This window comes from Acomys minous (assembly GCF_964271855.1).
Source record: "Acomys minous genome assembly, chromosome: 8".
NCBI classification, from domain to species: domain Eukaryota; kingdom Metazoa; phylum Chordata; class Mammalia; order Rodentia; family Muridae; genus Acomys; species Acomys minous.
The window spans coordinates 19,224,936-19,238,812 of record NC_140489.1 but is presented as its reverse complement, the minus strand read 5'-3'; the positions used below and the strand labels follow the sequence as shown (position 1 = coordinate 19,238,812).

The window sequence follows — 13,877 nt, the reverse complement described above, 5'->3', positions numbered from 1 at the left end:
ATAAATTAGACCAGCTGTGTGATTTGGAAACTAAAAGTGTTTGGCTTTGGTACAAATCCTTGCCTGCAGGTTTCAGTAGTTTGAGTTCCGGTGTGGCCAATGAGCTAATGACCTGAAACCAGGTGGGTCTTCGTGGCAGTGCTATAGACTGTGAGTACAGAAAAGTGGGCATCTGGCGTTCCTCTCAGGCTCGGCAAGCGGATGGGAACATACAACTTAGTCATTACAGGGGGCTTGTGAGTGCCTGTGTGTGAGCGAAGATAAATTTGTAGGTGTAAGGCATAGATTGAAACAGCCGGAAGGAGAAGGTGGCTAGGACACCTCCCTTAGTCTGTCAGCCCCACATAAGAGATCACGGTCATGCCGATGGTGACAGAAGTGCTGCGGGTCCTGCAGTCTCCATCTGACCAGGAATGTGAGGGCCAAAAAGTTACGTTGCCACTTGCCTGAAGTAATGCTTCCATTACTTATTTTCAGAGTATAATGACTCAGGAGAGCAGCTACGGGAAATGGACAATATCCAGTAGTGACGAAAGCGAGGATGAGAACCCTAACCCTGACAAGCCATCAACATCCTCCGTCCCCCAGGCTGGGCAGGGCGCGGCGAAGGAGCCCCCATACACCTGCTCAGAGGCCCGCAAGGCTGCACACAAGAGACAGATCTCACCTGTGAAGTTCGGCCACGCAGACTCGCTGTTACCCCCCAAAAAGGAGAAGAGTGATTCCTCAGAGGGTCTCGGCTGGTGTCTGTCCAGCAGCGACGATGAGCGGCAGCCGGACACCCAGCAGGAACAGCCTACGAGAGCAGTGGCTCAAGAGAAAAAACATGGCCCCTCTGCTGCCCAGAAAGTTGTAGCTCGCAGCCCTCCAGCCAGCCCTAGGCCCCAGAGGGCAAACGATGACTATGAGACCTCAGGGGAAGGCCAGGACATCTGGGACATGCTGGATAAAGGGAACCCTTTCCAGTTTTACCTCACTAGAGTCTCAGGGATTAAGGCGAAGTACAACTCCAAAGCTCTCCACATCAAAGGTGAGTAAGGACAAGGACGTCTAGGAGCTGGTGAGCTAGTTCCCTCTCGGTAAAGCGTGGGACACAGCTCAAACTGGCCCCTTAAGAACCCATCTTAACTACTTAGTGGGAGGGTACTTTACCCTGAGTGTGTGTGACAGCCAACTGTTTACTCGGCGAGGTGGCATTCCGAGGGTCCTTCTCAAGGCCCTGAAACTCAGCCTCTAGTAACACCTGGCACAGCTCTGACTTACAGTGTGGAACTTCTCAGGTGAAGTTAGCGCTACTAAGTGCCATAAGCTTCATGGTGGTCCAGTACGGTCCCTGGACCAGCAGCCCCGGAGTCACCTGGGCCCCGGACATGTCAGTTCTCAGCTCTCTCTCTTAGAGTCATCAAATCAAGCTCTTGAGGGCCAGGGCTTGCCACCTATGCTTTCCCTAAGGCTCCAGGGATTAACAGTGCCTAGTGGTGTTTGAGGACCTCGCAGGAAAGCCTGGGTTGGTTCCTAGGACAAAGAAGCCAAAGTGAGTACCATTGTACGCAGCTGGATGCTTCCAGGTTGAGGCAGAGAAGGGTCTCAAGTGGTTCTCTGCATCCCGTGGAGGAACAACAGAGCATGTGGGCACAGAGGGCACCGAGCCCTTCTTTTGCCACCCACTGGCGCTGTGATTGAGGCAGTATGGGATCAGGGCTCAGAGCAGAGCAGGTGCGTGAAGTAAAGCACTGCGTGTGTTCGCCCGGCAGACAGACACGGTAAGCATTCCCTTGTGTTAAGGTTTTTCTCTGGCTCATACTCACGACCTAGATTATGATGATTCTCAGCATAGTATGGCAGTACCCTATATTCTGCTGTATGGGGCATAAAAGCTTAATTCCAAAGTCGTAAGTCCAGATCTACCAATTTTTGAGTATCTCTCATATAAGTATCCTGAAGACATATGGGACAGTTGCCGGTGGTTTGCTTTGTCTGGGAGAGGCTGACATAGGAAGCAGAAGACTGCTCCGTGTACTATAGCATGCCATCATGAGGCTTTCATCTGCATTTGAATTGTTGGAGCAGCCTAGTAGGTGATCAGATGTCCTTGGACATGTGTCACATCTGCAGTTCAGAACTCACCCTAGGTCACAAGAGGCCATTAAATGGTAGAGCCGGTTCTCCTTGTGTCTAACCCCATGCTATTTGATGTATCCTGCTAACACTAGCCATAAATATAGGTGCTCTCGATCTCGTGGAGGCCAGCCAGGGGCCCTGGAAGATAGGCAAAGTTTACACAGCTGGAGTGAAGACAGAAGCCAGCTGGGAGACTGGGTTGCAGCTTATCCCCCACCTCTGCTGCTCTCACAATGAGGAGGACCTTCCCCACAAGCCATTGTGACCGGACCATCTGGCTCAGTGTCTAGAGGACAGGAAACACGAGTGACTGCCACATAAGTGAACTAGCCTACTTCCTTCTCAGAGGCAGCTTAGCAGGTGCCGGCAACCTCTAGCCAGACATCCTAGCTCAAACCTTAACTGTGACCCGTCCAGCTATATGGCCACACCCAGCCTCCTTCTGAGACTCTTTGTCCAAAAGAGAAGAGTGACACCTTACCTCAAAACCCCCCAAGGATTAAGGTCAGGCATGGAACGTACTAAGAACAGCGTCTGCCCCCCGGAGAAGGCCTGTGCGGGTGGAGGATGATGTTCATTGTAGCATTGTAATCTGTCCAAAGTCAGGCCTGAGGGAAGCCAAGTGGCGTGTCCCCAGAGTGGACTTCGAGTACTGAGGGTGTGAATGTTCTGTTGTGGGAAGCAAGTGGCCTCCAGCTACAGGGAGCAGAGTCTAAAATTGGGCAGTCATCAAGGACTTAAGTTTTCTATTCTAATTTTGCATTCTAGTTTATCAAAGAATGTGTAATAAATATTAAGGAAATGTTTTCAGGTGTTTTATAGAAAATTACAGTCTAGGCTTGTAGCAGTTATTCGGCTTAACTGCTAACAACCTTGGGTTGTTGTGTTATAAAATCTAGAGTTTTGTCTAAGAATCCATTTGTCTTATCTTACAGATATTTTATCTCCTCTCTTTGGGACACTTGTCTCCTCAGCTCAGGTGAGTTTATGGTAAATTGTGCTTCCTTTGGGTGATGTGAGACAGATAATTAAGCAACTTTATAAGAAAATGTGACAGCACATGGGCTTCTTGGTCCTATACAGTGTCCCCTAAGCTGGCATCTGCCCAGGGCCTGGCCATATTATGGGATCCACATGTGTCACGCTCCCACTTGGTTCCTATCAGCATAGAGCATGGGTGCCACTAACAGGAAAACACCTGACTCTCAGCCAGGCCACAGAGACCGGCCAAGAAGTCACTGTGCACAGTCCTGCCTGAAAGACTTTGGGAGACACTCCCAGCTTCATTGGATGCTGCTGCAGCCCCCTGAGGAAGGATACGTGGCACGGTGAAGACCAAGTCCGGTTTGAGTTGCTTTAGAAAAACGGATGCTCTGCACTGACCCGAAGGGAGCGAGCCAGATATATGGTGACTTTTGCATGTTCAAGGGCTCCTGCTGCCCCGAGCTGGTTCCTTGGTGCTGACAGTCATCATAATGGTCCAGAAGCCCAAGGACTAGTCAGAAAAAAAGGGTCTTGTTCCTGAAGGCAGGAAATGTACCACTTTCCTGTAGCTGTCCCTGATCGCTAGAGAGAAACCTAAGCCACATTCTCTCTCAGCTGAGCTCCTGTGCGTAGGATTGGCCAGGCATTAATAGGAAGCCTCTTCTTCATAAATAAAACCAGCTGATAAGTTGTGCTGAAAGGAAATGGCCTTTCCTGACTGTGCGGGGATCTTTGTCTCTGACGCCACAGGGAAAAGTGAAGCTTAGACAATTAGAAATAGGGCAACAGCACCACTGCCGAAGTCTGTGCAGACACTATGCTTAGAACCTGTTCAGGGCATTGGGCTCCATTTATGCAGGTCCCTTGAACCACATGTTTTTCAAGATGAAATTTGGGGTTAATTTTGTGTACTGGAGCATGTGACCAGTTTTATGTCATTGTACCATGTGCTTGCTTTAGAAATTCTTTCAATTTATTAACAGCTCTTATGAACACACATGTGGCTTACTTCACTTTTCATTTTCCTCATTTAGTTTAACTACTGCTTTGATGTGGACTGGCTCATAAAACAGTACCCACCAGAATTCAGGTGAGTCCTGCGATGCCAGACATTCGAGCAGTGAGGTAGAATGTAAGACATGCACTTCACAGATTACCCATCCACCTTTTCTCCGTATTTCACTTACCATCATTGTTAACAGAAAACACTTATTTTTTTGAGAAAAGCATTTTATTTAGTTAGGGGGGGAGACTTGAATATTGGTCTTCAGGAACCATTTCCTTCTCCTCCTCTTCCTCCTCTCTTTTTTTGTATTTCATTTTACTGTATTTGTTTTTCGAGATAGTTTCTTCTGTTGGCCCAGCCTCGGGGACCTACCTATCTCCACCTCCCCAGCCCTGGGGTTGCAAATACGCACCACCATGCCTGGCATCCTTTACATCAGCTGTGGAAACCAAACTCAGCTCTTCATGTGCACAATGCCAACACTTTCCAAGTGGGTTTCATACCTCCTCTGCTGAGAACAACACATCTTACCTATTCAGCCACACACATTCTTTCTGTAGACTTAAGTATTGTATGCTTTGCTCTGCCCAGAAGTAGACAAGGACAAATTCCAACTCAAGGAACAGGACTTCATGGGCAAAGTTAATGCGAAGGAAGCAGGCATCTCTTGTGGTATCTGGTTGTGTCCATGTGCCCAGACATGGCCAGCATGCCACTCTTGGCTCAGCGCGTCAAAGCTGTTCTTTTCTAATGGCCTTTATGTTCCAACTCAAGTGATTCTTCCAGAACTGTCTCTGGCATTAGGAAAGCGGATCATAACTTTCCCTTGTGCAAGCTGAGGTGCCATTAGACTTCCATTGCTGCCTCTGGCAACTCCACAGCCTCCTGTGAAGCGATACAGACCAAGTAAATGTAGCCTTGCATGGTGACACATGCAGTTTGTGTTCGAAACACAGATTGGTGCAGTATCGCCTAACAGTAAATGGGATGGAGGAAAACACACTGGGACAAAAAAAAAATTAAGGGCAACTTCATCAAGTCCTTGATGTATTTAAGGCATCATTGTGGAAACCTTTGTCATTAGAGAGAGTAAAATGTAGAGATTTCCCCAGTAGCTTTGCCATTCAAGGGCTTGTATTTAACTGAATAAGGGAGCATGCACTATAGTTGCAATAACAGAAAACTCAAAATAACAGTAGCTTAAAGAAAAAAATAATTCTTTCCGGCCTAATCAGTACAAATGGTAGGTATCTGTGGTTTAGACAGAGAGTACCAGGGTTTTCTCTGTGACCTAGATACCCGCCTTTTCTGTCATTCTGTCCCACCATCCTGGTGTTTGACTTCAGTCATCAGAGTCACTTCAAGGTCCAGGATGACAGCCTCAGCTCCAGCCCACTTGTGTGTGTTCCAGGTAGCAGAAAGGCGGAGACGAAAGAGAGGGCTCATGTTCCATCTGTGCTGCTCTGAGCTCCTCTGGCTGGGACAGAGCTCAGTCACAGGACACTAGCCGTCTCTAAGGCTAGGTGTGTGTGTGGTCTTCTAACTGAGCCCAGCCTGCCTTATATGAAATCAGGGTTTTGCTGGGGAAAGGGAGACTGGATTTGTGGTAGTAGTTTGGTCCCTGCCGCCAGCTCTTCTCAGCAGTGTGTCCCTGAGTGTTGTTTTCACGGTTGCTTTCTGCTCCTTTTCCCTTTGCTTCTCAAGGACCTCGAAATCAAATGTCACCTCCTTTCCGCAGTATTGACAAAGTGTAGGCTGTAGTTCCTTTAGTGCCTCTCGTGGGTTGAACTGATGCTTTGGATCTCTAAGCCTTGGTACCTCTGCATGAGACCATGAGTCAAGCTGAAATGAGCTCACTAGGCAGCCACTGATCCAATATGCTGGCATCCTTATAAAAAGGAGGAAGCTGGACACAGACCCAGAGAAGACTGAAGACAGAAGGAGAGTGAGATCTGTAAGCCAAGTAATGCTTAAGCCCCACCCCTGCCCCAGCGCTGGAGTGAGGCCTGGTTCTTCCTCAGCCCTCTTTAGGGACCAGTCTGCTGGCCCAGGCTGCCAGCACCAGACCTCAGGGCTACTGTTTTCACCACTGCGCCACACCACATTTTTGTGGCATAGGCCACTTGGTTTGTGGTGCTTTGTTGCAGCAACTCTAGCAAAGTCAACGGATATATTCCTCCTCCTCTCCATCCCTTGTTACCAAAGGCATCTTTGGAAAGTTGTAAAGATACCACGTTTCTGGCAACTTCCAGAAACATGCAGAAGTAGGTTGTGAGCGTCTGCATCTCACTGTGTCCACAGAGCAGTGACTCTGAAGGCACGAATGAGCGCTTCAACATCTGTCCTTAGTGCTTAGTGTCCTGATGCTTGAATGAAGTGTGAGTCAAGAACAAACGTTCCTTGTACTTCTCTCTGTGCGGTTTGCTGGCAGCACCATCTCTAAGTAGGAGAGCATTAGGAATGCATGCTTCATCCGTCTCTAAGTAGGAGAGCATTAGGAATGCATGCTTCATCCGTCGTGGGCCAGCCCTGCTAGACCACAGCTAGCATGAGCACGAGGCAGCCAGACAGTACGTCTGAATGGGCGTGCCCAGTGGTGCTTTCCAGTTGCACGTTACCTTCCGTGCCTTCCGCAGTATAACATAAGTGTGGCTGCAGTTCTTTATCTTGCTTGGCTGCTTGTTGGAGAAAGCTCCTATTTTTCTTGTTTGCGGAGAGTTTGTAAGGATACACTTGATATTTAAGGATTAGCTGAGAAAGATGAAATATCTCTTTAAAGCCTTTTTAAATCCAGGGGTGGTGGTTTGTATCTGTAGCCCAGCACTGGGGAGTCTGTGGAAGGAAGGTTACAGTTTGAGGCTTGTCTGGGCATCGTGTTGCGTTCAGGCCAGCCCGCATTGTGTATCAAGACCCTGTCTCAGAATAAGTAAACAGAAAAAGGTCTTCTTAATATATTCCTAAAGAGCATCCTTATAGGCTTTAGGATTTGAAAATGTGCAGTGTACTCACTACCTGTTAGCAAGCCTGCACCTCGCTGAGGGCTTGCCCTGTTCGCTTTTGTATCCTGTGTCTTGCACAGTATGGAGAGCATGTAACAGGAGCTTGGTAAATAGGGGCAGGGTGAAATATAAAACTATTATTGGTTTAAAACAAGGAAGAAAGGAAGCATCACTATACAAAGCAGTTATTGCTATTTTTTCCTAATTTCCTATTCATTCGTTCGTCCGTTCGTTCGTTCATTCATTCATTCACTTGTGTGACCGTGTATGTGCATGGGTATGCACGTGCCAAGATGCACTGTGGATAGAGGACAAGTTACAGAGCTGGTTCTCTCCTTCCACCGCGTGGGTGCCAGGGCATCAGACCTAGGGCATCAGCCTTCGTGGCAAGTGCCTTTTGCTCACTGCACCAGCTCACCAGCCCGTATCTTTAGTTGGCTCCAACTTAAACATGTGCACAGAACTGTTCTTTGGAAGCAAGGAAGACAAATACTCAAGAACTTTGTAGCACCACAACCCGCCTGTATCACAGCAAACCAGGCTTGGGAACTAACGAGTGAGCGCTGACGGTCACCACATGATGTCAGCCACGAAGGCCAGAAACAAACGACAGGGTTAGGCAGCCTGTGTTCCTCAAGGAAGCAGGAAACCAGCTTCGTGAACAATGGGTGCATTTTAAACACTTCTGATCTCTTTTTAGGAAGAAACCAATCTTGCTCGTGCACGGTGATAAGAGGGAAGCCAAGGCACACTTACACGCCCAGGCAAAGCCCTATGCCAACATTTCCCTCTGCCAGGTAAGCTGCCTCTGCCTTGACCTCATGCTCAGTCTGCAAGTCGACTGACTCCATCCTCCCCTTGAGCAGCAACCTCCGCTTAGCTCTACCAACAGATCCCTAACTTGTCTTATTGTGGCTTAGACTCTCCTGAAGTCACTCACTCCACCTGCAGGGGCACGCATATCAGAAAGATTGTTTTCTTTACCTTGACTTGAAGTCTCCTTCTGGTGACTGCTCCATGCTGGTCCAGATTTCCTGAAACCACACAGAACAATTCATCTCTTGCTGGCTCGTGCAGAGATTCCTGTATCTGGGGGTGGCTGTCCTATTCCCGTAGTGCGTCTCCGAGCTAAGCTTCCTTTTCCTTTGTGCTCAGTGCAGCATGTGTCCCAGCTCAGGCCAGCCAGCACTTGGTTCTGCTTACTTTGCCTTGTGCTTCTTGCAACCTGGGTTTCAGCGTAGGACTAGTCTCCCGATGCCATCCAAAGACATTGGCTCTCCTTCTCTGAGTGCAGCTGATGACTGTGCTTCCGTGACACCTGTGACTTCTGTTAGGCACTCTCATTGTCCTAAGATCTTTTTCACATCAGCCAGAGAAATGGAGAGACCAAGCCTGTTGGGAAACTGAGATTCCTATCTCAGTGAAGGGATACTGAGTGACTGTGTACTGGAAACCAAAGCAGAGGGAAAGATGGTAAAACAAAAGCCATTGTCGAGTTCCTCTGTATGGTCCTTGCTATTGCTCTGCTCTGCAGTCAGCCTGCACTGTGACTGATGAGTCTTAGGTGTGCAGTAGCAGCTACTTTATAGTCTAGTCTAAAAAGATCTCTTTTCCATGTGTTGTTTTGAGCAACAAGCAGGCAAAATAGGAAGAAAAGGAATTAAGGGGACTTTTTAAAAAGCTTTTCTTTCTATGGAAATGGTAACTGTAAAGTAGCAGGTAGGATGTAGCAGGTAGGATGTTCCTCATTTCCTGTCTATAGTGCGCTTACCACCCGTGCCCGAGGAGCCATAGTGAAACACAGCTACAGCTTTCTCTCCTGGTCTTCACTGTAGTAAAGTGGCCTCAAGGTTTCTGTTCTTGGCCTGGGGACATTTCTTACTAGAGAGAAGTACTTCCGGCACAAGGATGAGGACCTAAGTCTAATCCTCCCACACTCACTTGAAAAGCCAGGCAGGGGGCGAGGGGTGCATGCACGCCTGTAACCCCACTACGGAGTAGGGTGGAGAAGAGAGGACCTGTGAGGCGTGTTGGCTGCCAGCCTAGCAGCCTAGCATCAGTGAGCGACTCTTTATCAAGAGAGTCAGAGGGAAAAAACCGAGCACCAGAAGTCGTTCTCAGACTGCCGAGCCCTCACACGGGCGTGTACACGGCATGTACCATACACACTTGTGCACAGTGCATGTACCATATATGCATATGTCCACGCCAAGATTTCTGCTGTGAAAGTAGAGACATGATCTGGATCCTTTTCTTTATCATTTTCCTTCTAGAATCTCTTTCCTCACTCATGATGTGAGAGTTTTGACTCCTATTCCAGCTCTAAATGGCTTCTGTTGTTTTAGAGAGAAAAAAATTAAGTCAGAGTTAAACACCTCACAGCACTTTTTTTAAAAATTTCATCTCATTGCACGGTATATCACTGTGGCTTTAAACCATGCCTTCTGGACTTGGGTGTAGCTCAGCGCTAGAGTGCTCGCCTAGTATCCACAAGGCCCTGGGTTCCAGCCTCAGAGTCACTGAGAAAATCCTCTTCTACAAAAGGTGGTTGTGGTTTGTCTTGTGCACAGATGTAATGCCTTTGTTTAGCAGTTACCTAAAATTCCACTTGCTTTGATTTCCACCAAGAGAAGAGGTGGAGTCCTGACAGGGAAATCCTAAAAGCCGGTGATTAAATAACAGCAACCTGCTGATACCAGGTTTAAGAGAGCCTTGCGCCAGAGAGCAGGACGGCCACTAGGGGGCATAAGGACACACTTCTCTCAACCCTTCGCAAGGAACCCTCCAGGAGGAGTGCTTTACTCTAGGGCAGGGTTCTCAGCCTTCCTAGTGCTATGACCCTTCTAATACAGTCCCTCAGGTTGTGGTGACCCCCAACCATAAAGTTATTTTCATTGCTACTTTGTAACTAACTTTGCTACTGTTATGAATTGTAGTGTAAATATCAGTGTTTTCCCAATGGGAATTTCTAGTGGGAAATGCAGGAGACCTGTGGCCCTGGCCTGGCCTTTCCATCTTGAGTTTTTCTGGTAATAACATGCAACAAGGAATCAATTAGGAATATATTTAGTGCATGCAAGGGGATGGAAATGGGGGTGATGGTGGTGGTGAGGGGTCAGTTTGCCTGAGTTCTGCCTCAGCTATATGCCTGCGTGAGTATGCCTGGGCTGCGGTAATGACATTTGTAGATGGAAAACAGTTTTGTGGACTGGGCAGCTTTAAACAACAGCCATCCAGGAAGCTGAGAGTTCAGATCATAATACGGATTACTCAGTTCTTGGTAAAGGCTCTTCTCCTGTCTTGTAGATGACTGCGTTGTCATGGTATCCTCCATGGCAGAGAGAGCCAGGGGTGCACTAGCAGTCTGGTTTCTGTAGGCACACCGATTATATTGGACACACACACACACACACACACACACACACACACACACACACTTCCTAGACCATCAAGCCCTTCTCACTAACACTGACATTTGGGTTTGGCTTTGCTGTGTGAGTGAAGCATTCACTCCATGATGCTCATTCTGGCTTTGCCGCTTCCCGCTCGTTTACATCTAATGTGCTGGTGTATAGAAAGGATTGCATTCATTACAGCATTTGAAAGAGTTGGTGCATTAACCAAATAGTATCTATTGAAGTTACTTCCATTCTTGTTGTTTGTGCCTGGTGTTGCCTGAAAGCAGGGAACTTGTAGCCACACTAAATTTAAAAGCCAGTTCTCTTAACCACTCTCCTTTCTCAGTTAAAAAAAAAAAATCAGCTGACCAAGTGATTTTGTAATTTTAAAGGCGTGAAATACAGTTCACGGCTTTCTTCTTTAGCCCAAAAGCACAAAAAGCAAGCTGGTATACATGTATTCCCCCCCCCCCCCCAGCTGCGTGGACCTGTTTGGAGCATCTGCAGACTGTGCGGTACCTCCTTCATACTCCAGTCTGCCTCTGACAGCCGGGACTGTCCTCTGGCCTGCGGTGGGGAGAGGGCACAGCGACCGCTCACGTGTCTGTATTGCTGACGACAAACAGGCCTCTTTCCCAGGCACGTACACGTGTTTATCATCATCCTCTGACACCTCTAAGACTCGTAACAATAACTTGTTTTAAACAGGCAACAGCAAACTCATATAACATAAGTTTTCTTTCAAAGTCAGACAGGTTGTGAGCCAGGATTTGAGCCCAGGAAGTGCATTCCTAAACTGATCGCTCAGCTGCTTGTTTATTCCATAGCCTGTTCTTTCTGGTATGTTCTGCTTGGCCGGGGTCTCGCTGTTCTACATGTTAGATAAAATATTCTACTTTCAACATACCTGCCCTTACCTGTAATACTTTCTGGAATACAGTCGGTTTGACATCGTTTGTTTCCAGCTTTTGCTGCCTTTGTGTGAAACGTTCTCTTTTAATTTACCATCATGATGTTTTTATATTGCCACTACGTTCAGTGCTGTTTTAAGTGAGTTCTTAAAACTTTGTTCATTTAATTTTTCAATAGAAGCCAAATATCTCCTTTAAAACTTTGTTCAGGATCACATTTATTATTTTTTGGCAACTAAAAAAGTATGCTTCTCACTCATAATTACTGTAATTAAAAATGCAGTATGTATTAAATCATGTTGGATAACCAAAATAAAAGTTTTAAATGAGCATCAGTGTGCGCTATAATAAAATCTGTCTTCTGTTTGTCCAATAGAGGGCAGTAAAACAGTTGATTTTAAAGAATTGGCTTGGTCCCTTCCCCATTTAATTTCCAGTAGGTAAAAATATTAAGCTTTAAGTGAGACTTTTTTAAATAGATTACTTTTTTTTTTTTTCTGTCCTAGGCAAAGTTGGATATTGCATTTGGAACTCATCACACGTAAGCAACTTTTACAAACTGGGGGAAGTACGATTTAATTGGTTCAAGGACACAGTCAAGGAGCTCTAAGACTTGGTGCCAAGATTCAGTCTGCCAGCGTGGAAGCACAGAGTCTGTGACTCGGGGGTGTCTGCCTTCTGCTCAAGACATGTGGCTTAGCTGCTTGGAAACACAGAATTACAGGAGTGGTCCTTGTGGCCGAAGATGATTCTGTGTGCACAAGTCAGTGCTTACGGCGTCCCTGCTTCTTACCAGTTCTATGATTTGGCAAGAATGAGTTATATTCAACTGTCTATTATTAGTCCGCCCCACACTCTGCCTAAAGGAAAGCTAATTTTACTAGAAGTCGCCAATTTGCAAGGCCTATCCCAGCTCCAGGGAGCTCCTCTGAGGTATCAGTGGCAGACAGGAAAAGCTGGCCCATTCCTTGCTATCTGACACATTGTGCCAAGTGACAACTCTCTTTTAAACCAGTGGCGGAAGTGCGGGGCTGCTGCCCCTGATAGGAAGCAATCTGCTAGTGGGAGTGTTGGTCCTCAGTCTGGCCTGACACTGCTTCCTGCTGAAGCATTGGTGTGAAATGACAATATTGTGGCCACTTTTTCTTTGTGTGCGTAAAACAGTATTTTCACCCGTGTGTTGTGAAGAGGAACCAGAGTGGAAGCAGTTAGGCCTCTCCAGGCAGCGACAGTTCCATTATCTGACTTTAATGTCCTGGGTAGATATGGTAACGTCTACCAACCACCCCTAATTGGTAGCTTTTGTCCACCAAGGGACAGCTTTGAGGATTTAGAGTGAACTCAAGTACTGACTCATGCATAAAACATTCATTTTCCAGCTCTGAGCTCACAGGATGCCAATTTCAGCTCAGAATACAGACAGCCATCGCCGAGGGCAACTTAGCCGTGATGCAGATCACCAAACAGGAAGTCCTGGTCTCCCACCCTTAGCTGAAACCCCGGGATAAATACATCCTTGATTCTGGATGGCCTCCTCCCAGCCTGTCACCATTTGGGCTCTGGCGTGATTTGTTAGGTTACCAGTGCCAGATTTCCGTGCTGACCGTGTGGTCTGTGCTCTATAATAAGCTCGACAAGTGAAAAGTCCCAGTGCTCCTCTGGGCTAGCAAGCCGTCACTCCTGGGAGGGACTTGAGGGTTCGGGAGGCCTGCTCAGAAGCTGCCATGGTGATGCTTCACTGAATGGAGCAAGGAGGGAGCAGAGAGAAACTATCCTTTGTTTAATCATGTCAGAATCATTTGGGCCTTTTAATATCATACACAGGAAAACTGAGACCTAGAATAAATGAGTTTGCTTTCCCTGGGGATAAAAATGGGACTAGAACTCATTTTTAACTTTAGTTTTTAATTTCTTCTTGTTTGCTCACTGCTACAGTTGACTTCAGCATTTCCTTTGCCCCCACTCATCCTTTGCTCCTTAGAGCCGCTCACCTAGTGCACATTTTATAGATTAAATCTAATTTAGATGTCTCCATTCAGAGAAGTCATTGGAGTAGAACCCTTCCCAGCTAGGGAGTATCCATGGTTTACATTTTGTTGAAATGTCAGTATCTTGTAAAGGATTGAGCTCATATCTAGAACTGTTGGTTATTTTTTTAAGACTTGTTCATCAATCCGAGGATGATGACGCACATGCCTGTAATGCCAGCTCTTCAGAGGCTGTGATAGCAAGTTCAGGAGTTCAAGGCCAGCCTACATGAGATCCCCCTCTCACGAAAAGTCAACAAGAATTACTTATCAAATACCTGTAACGTCTCAAGTCTAGAGGGTGTCGTTTCTGTCCTTGTCGCTTTTCATCTTCTGGTGAGAGCACAAAGCATTTGTGTGAGGTAGAAAAGGAGATAGAAACTGTCTTCTTAGTCTGAAGCTAATACAGTGACTGGGAGGCAGTTTCTGGG

General features: G+C 47.0%; 1 protein-coding gene across 5 annotated transcripts in view; it reads left to right on the top strand.

Annotated features, from left to right (window-relative positions):
• TDP1 (tyrosyl-DNA phosphodiesterase 1) overlaps window positions 1–13,877 on the top strand; it is a 76,129-nt gene that overhangs the window by 4,465 nt on the left and 57,787 nt on the right. For all 5 annotated transcript variants that reach the window (XM_084792020.1, XM_084792019.1, XM_084792021.1 and 2 more), the window contains exons 2-6: window positions 478–1,030; window positions 3,057–3,100; window positions 4,140–4,195; window positions 7,811–7,907; window positions 11,926–11,960. In XM_084792020.1, coding sequence (XP_084648146.1) covers window positions 484–1,030; window positions 3,057–3,100; window positions 4,140–4,195; window positions 7,811–7,907; window positions 11,926–11,960 — 779 coding nt within the window. In that variant the 5' untranslated portion in view covers window positions 478–483. The remainder of the gene's footprint in view (window positions 1–477; window positions 1,031–3,056; window positions 3,101–4,139; window positions 4,196–7,810; window positions 7,908–11,925; window positions 11,961–13,877) is intronic.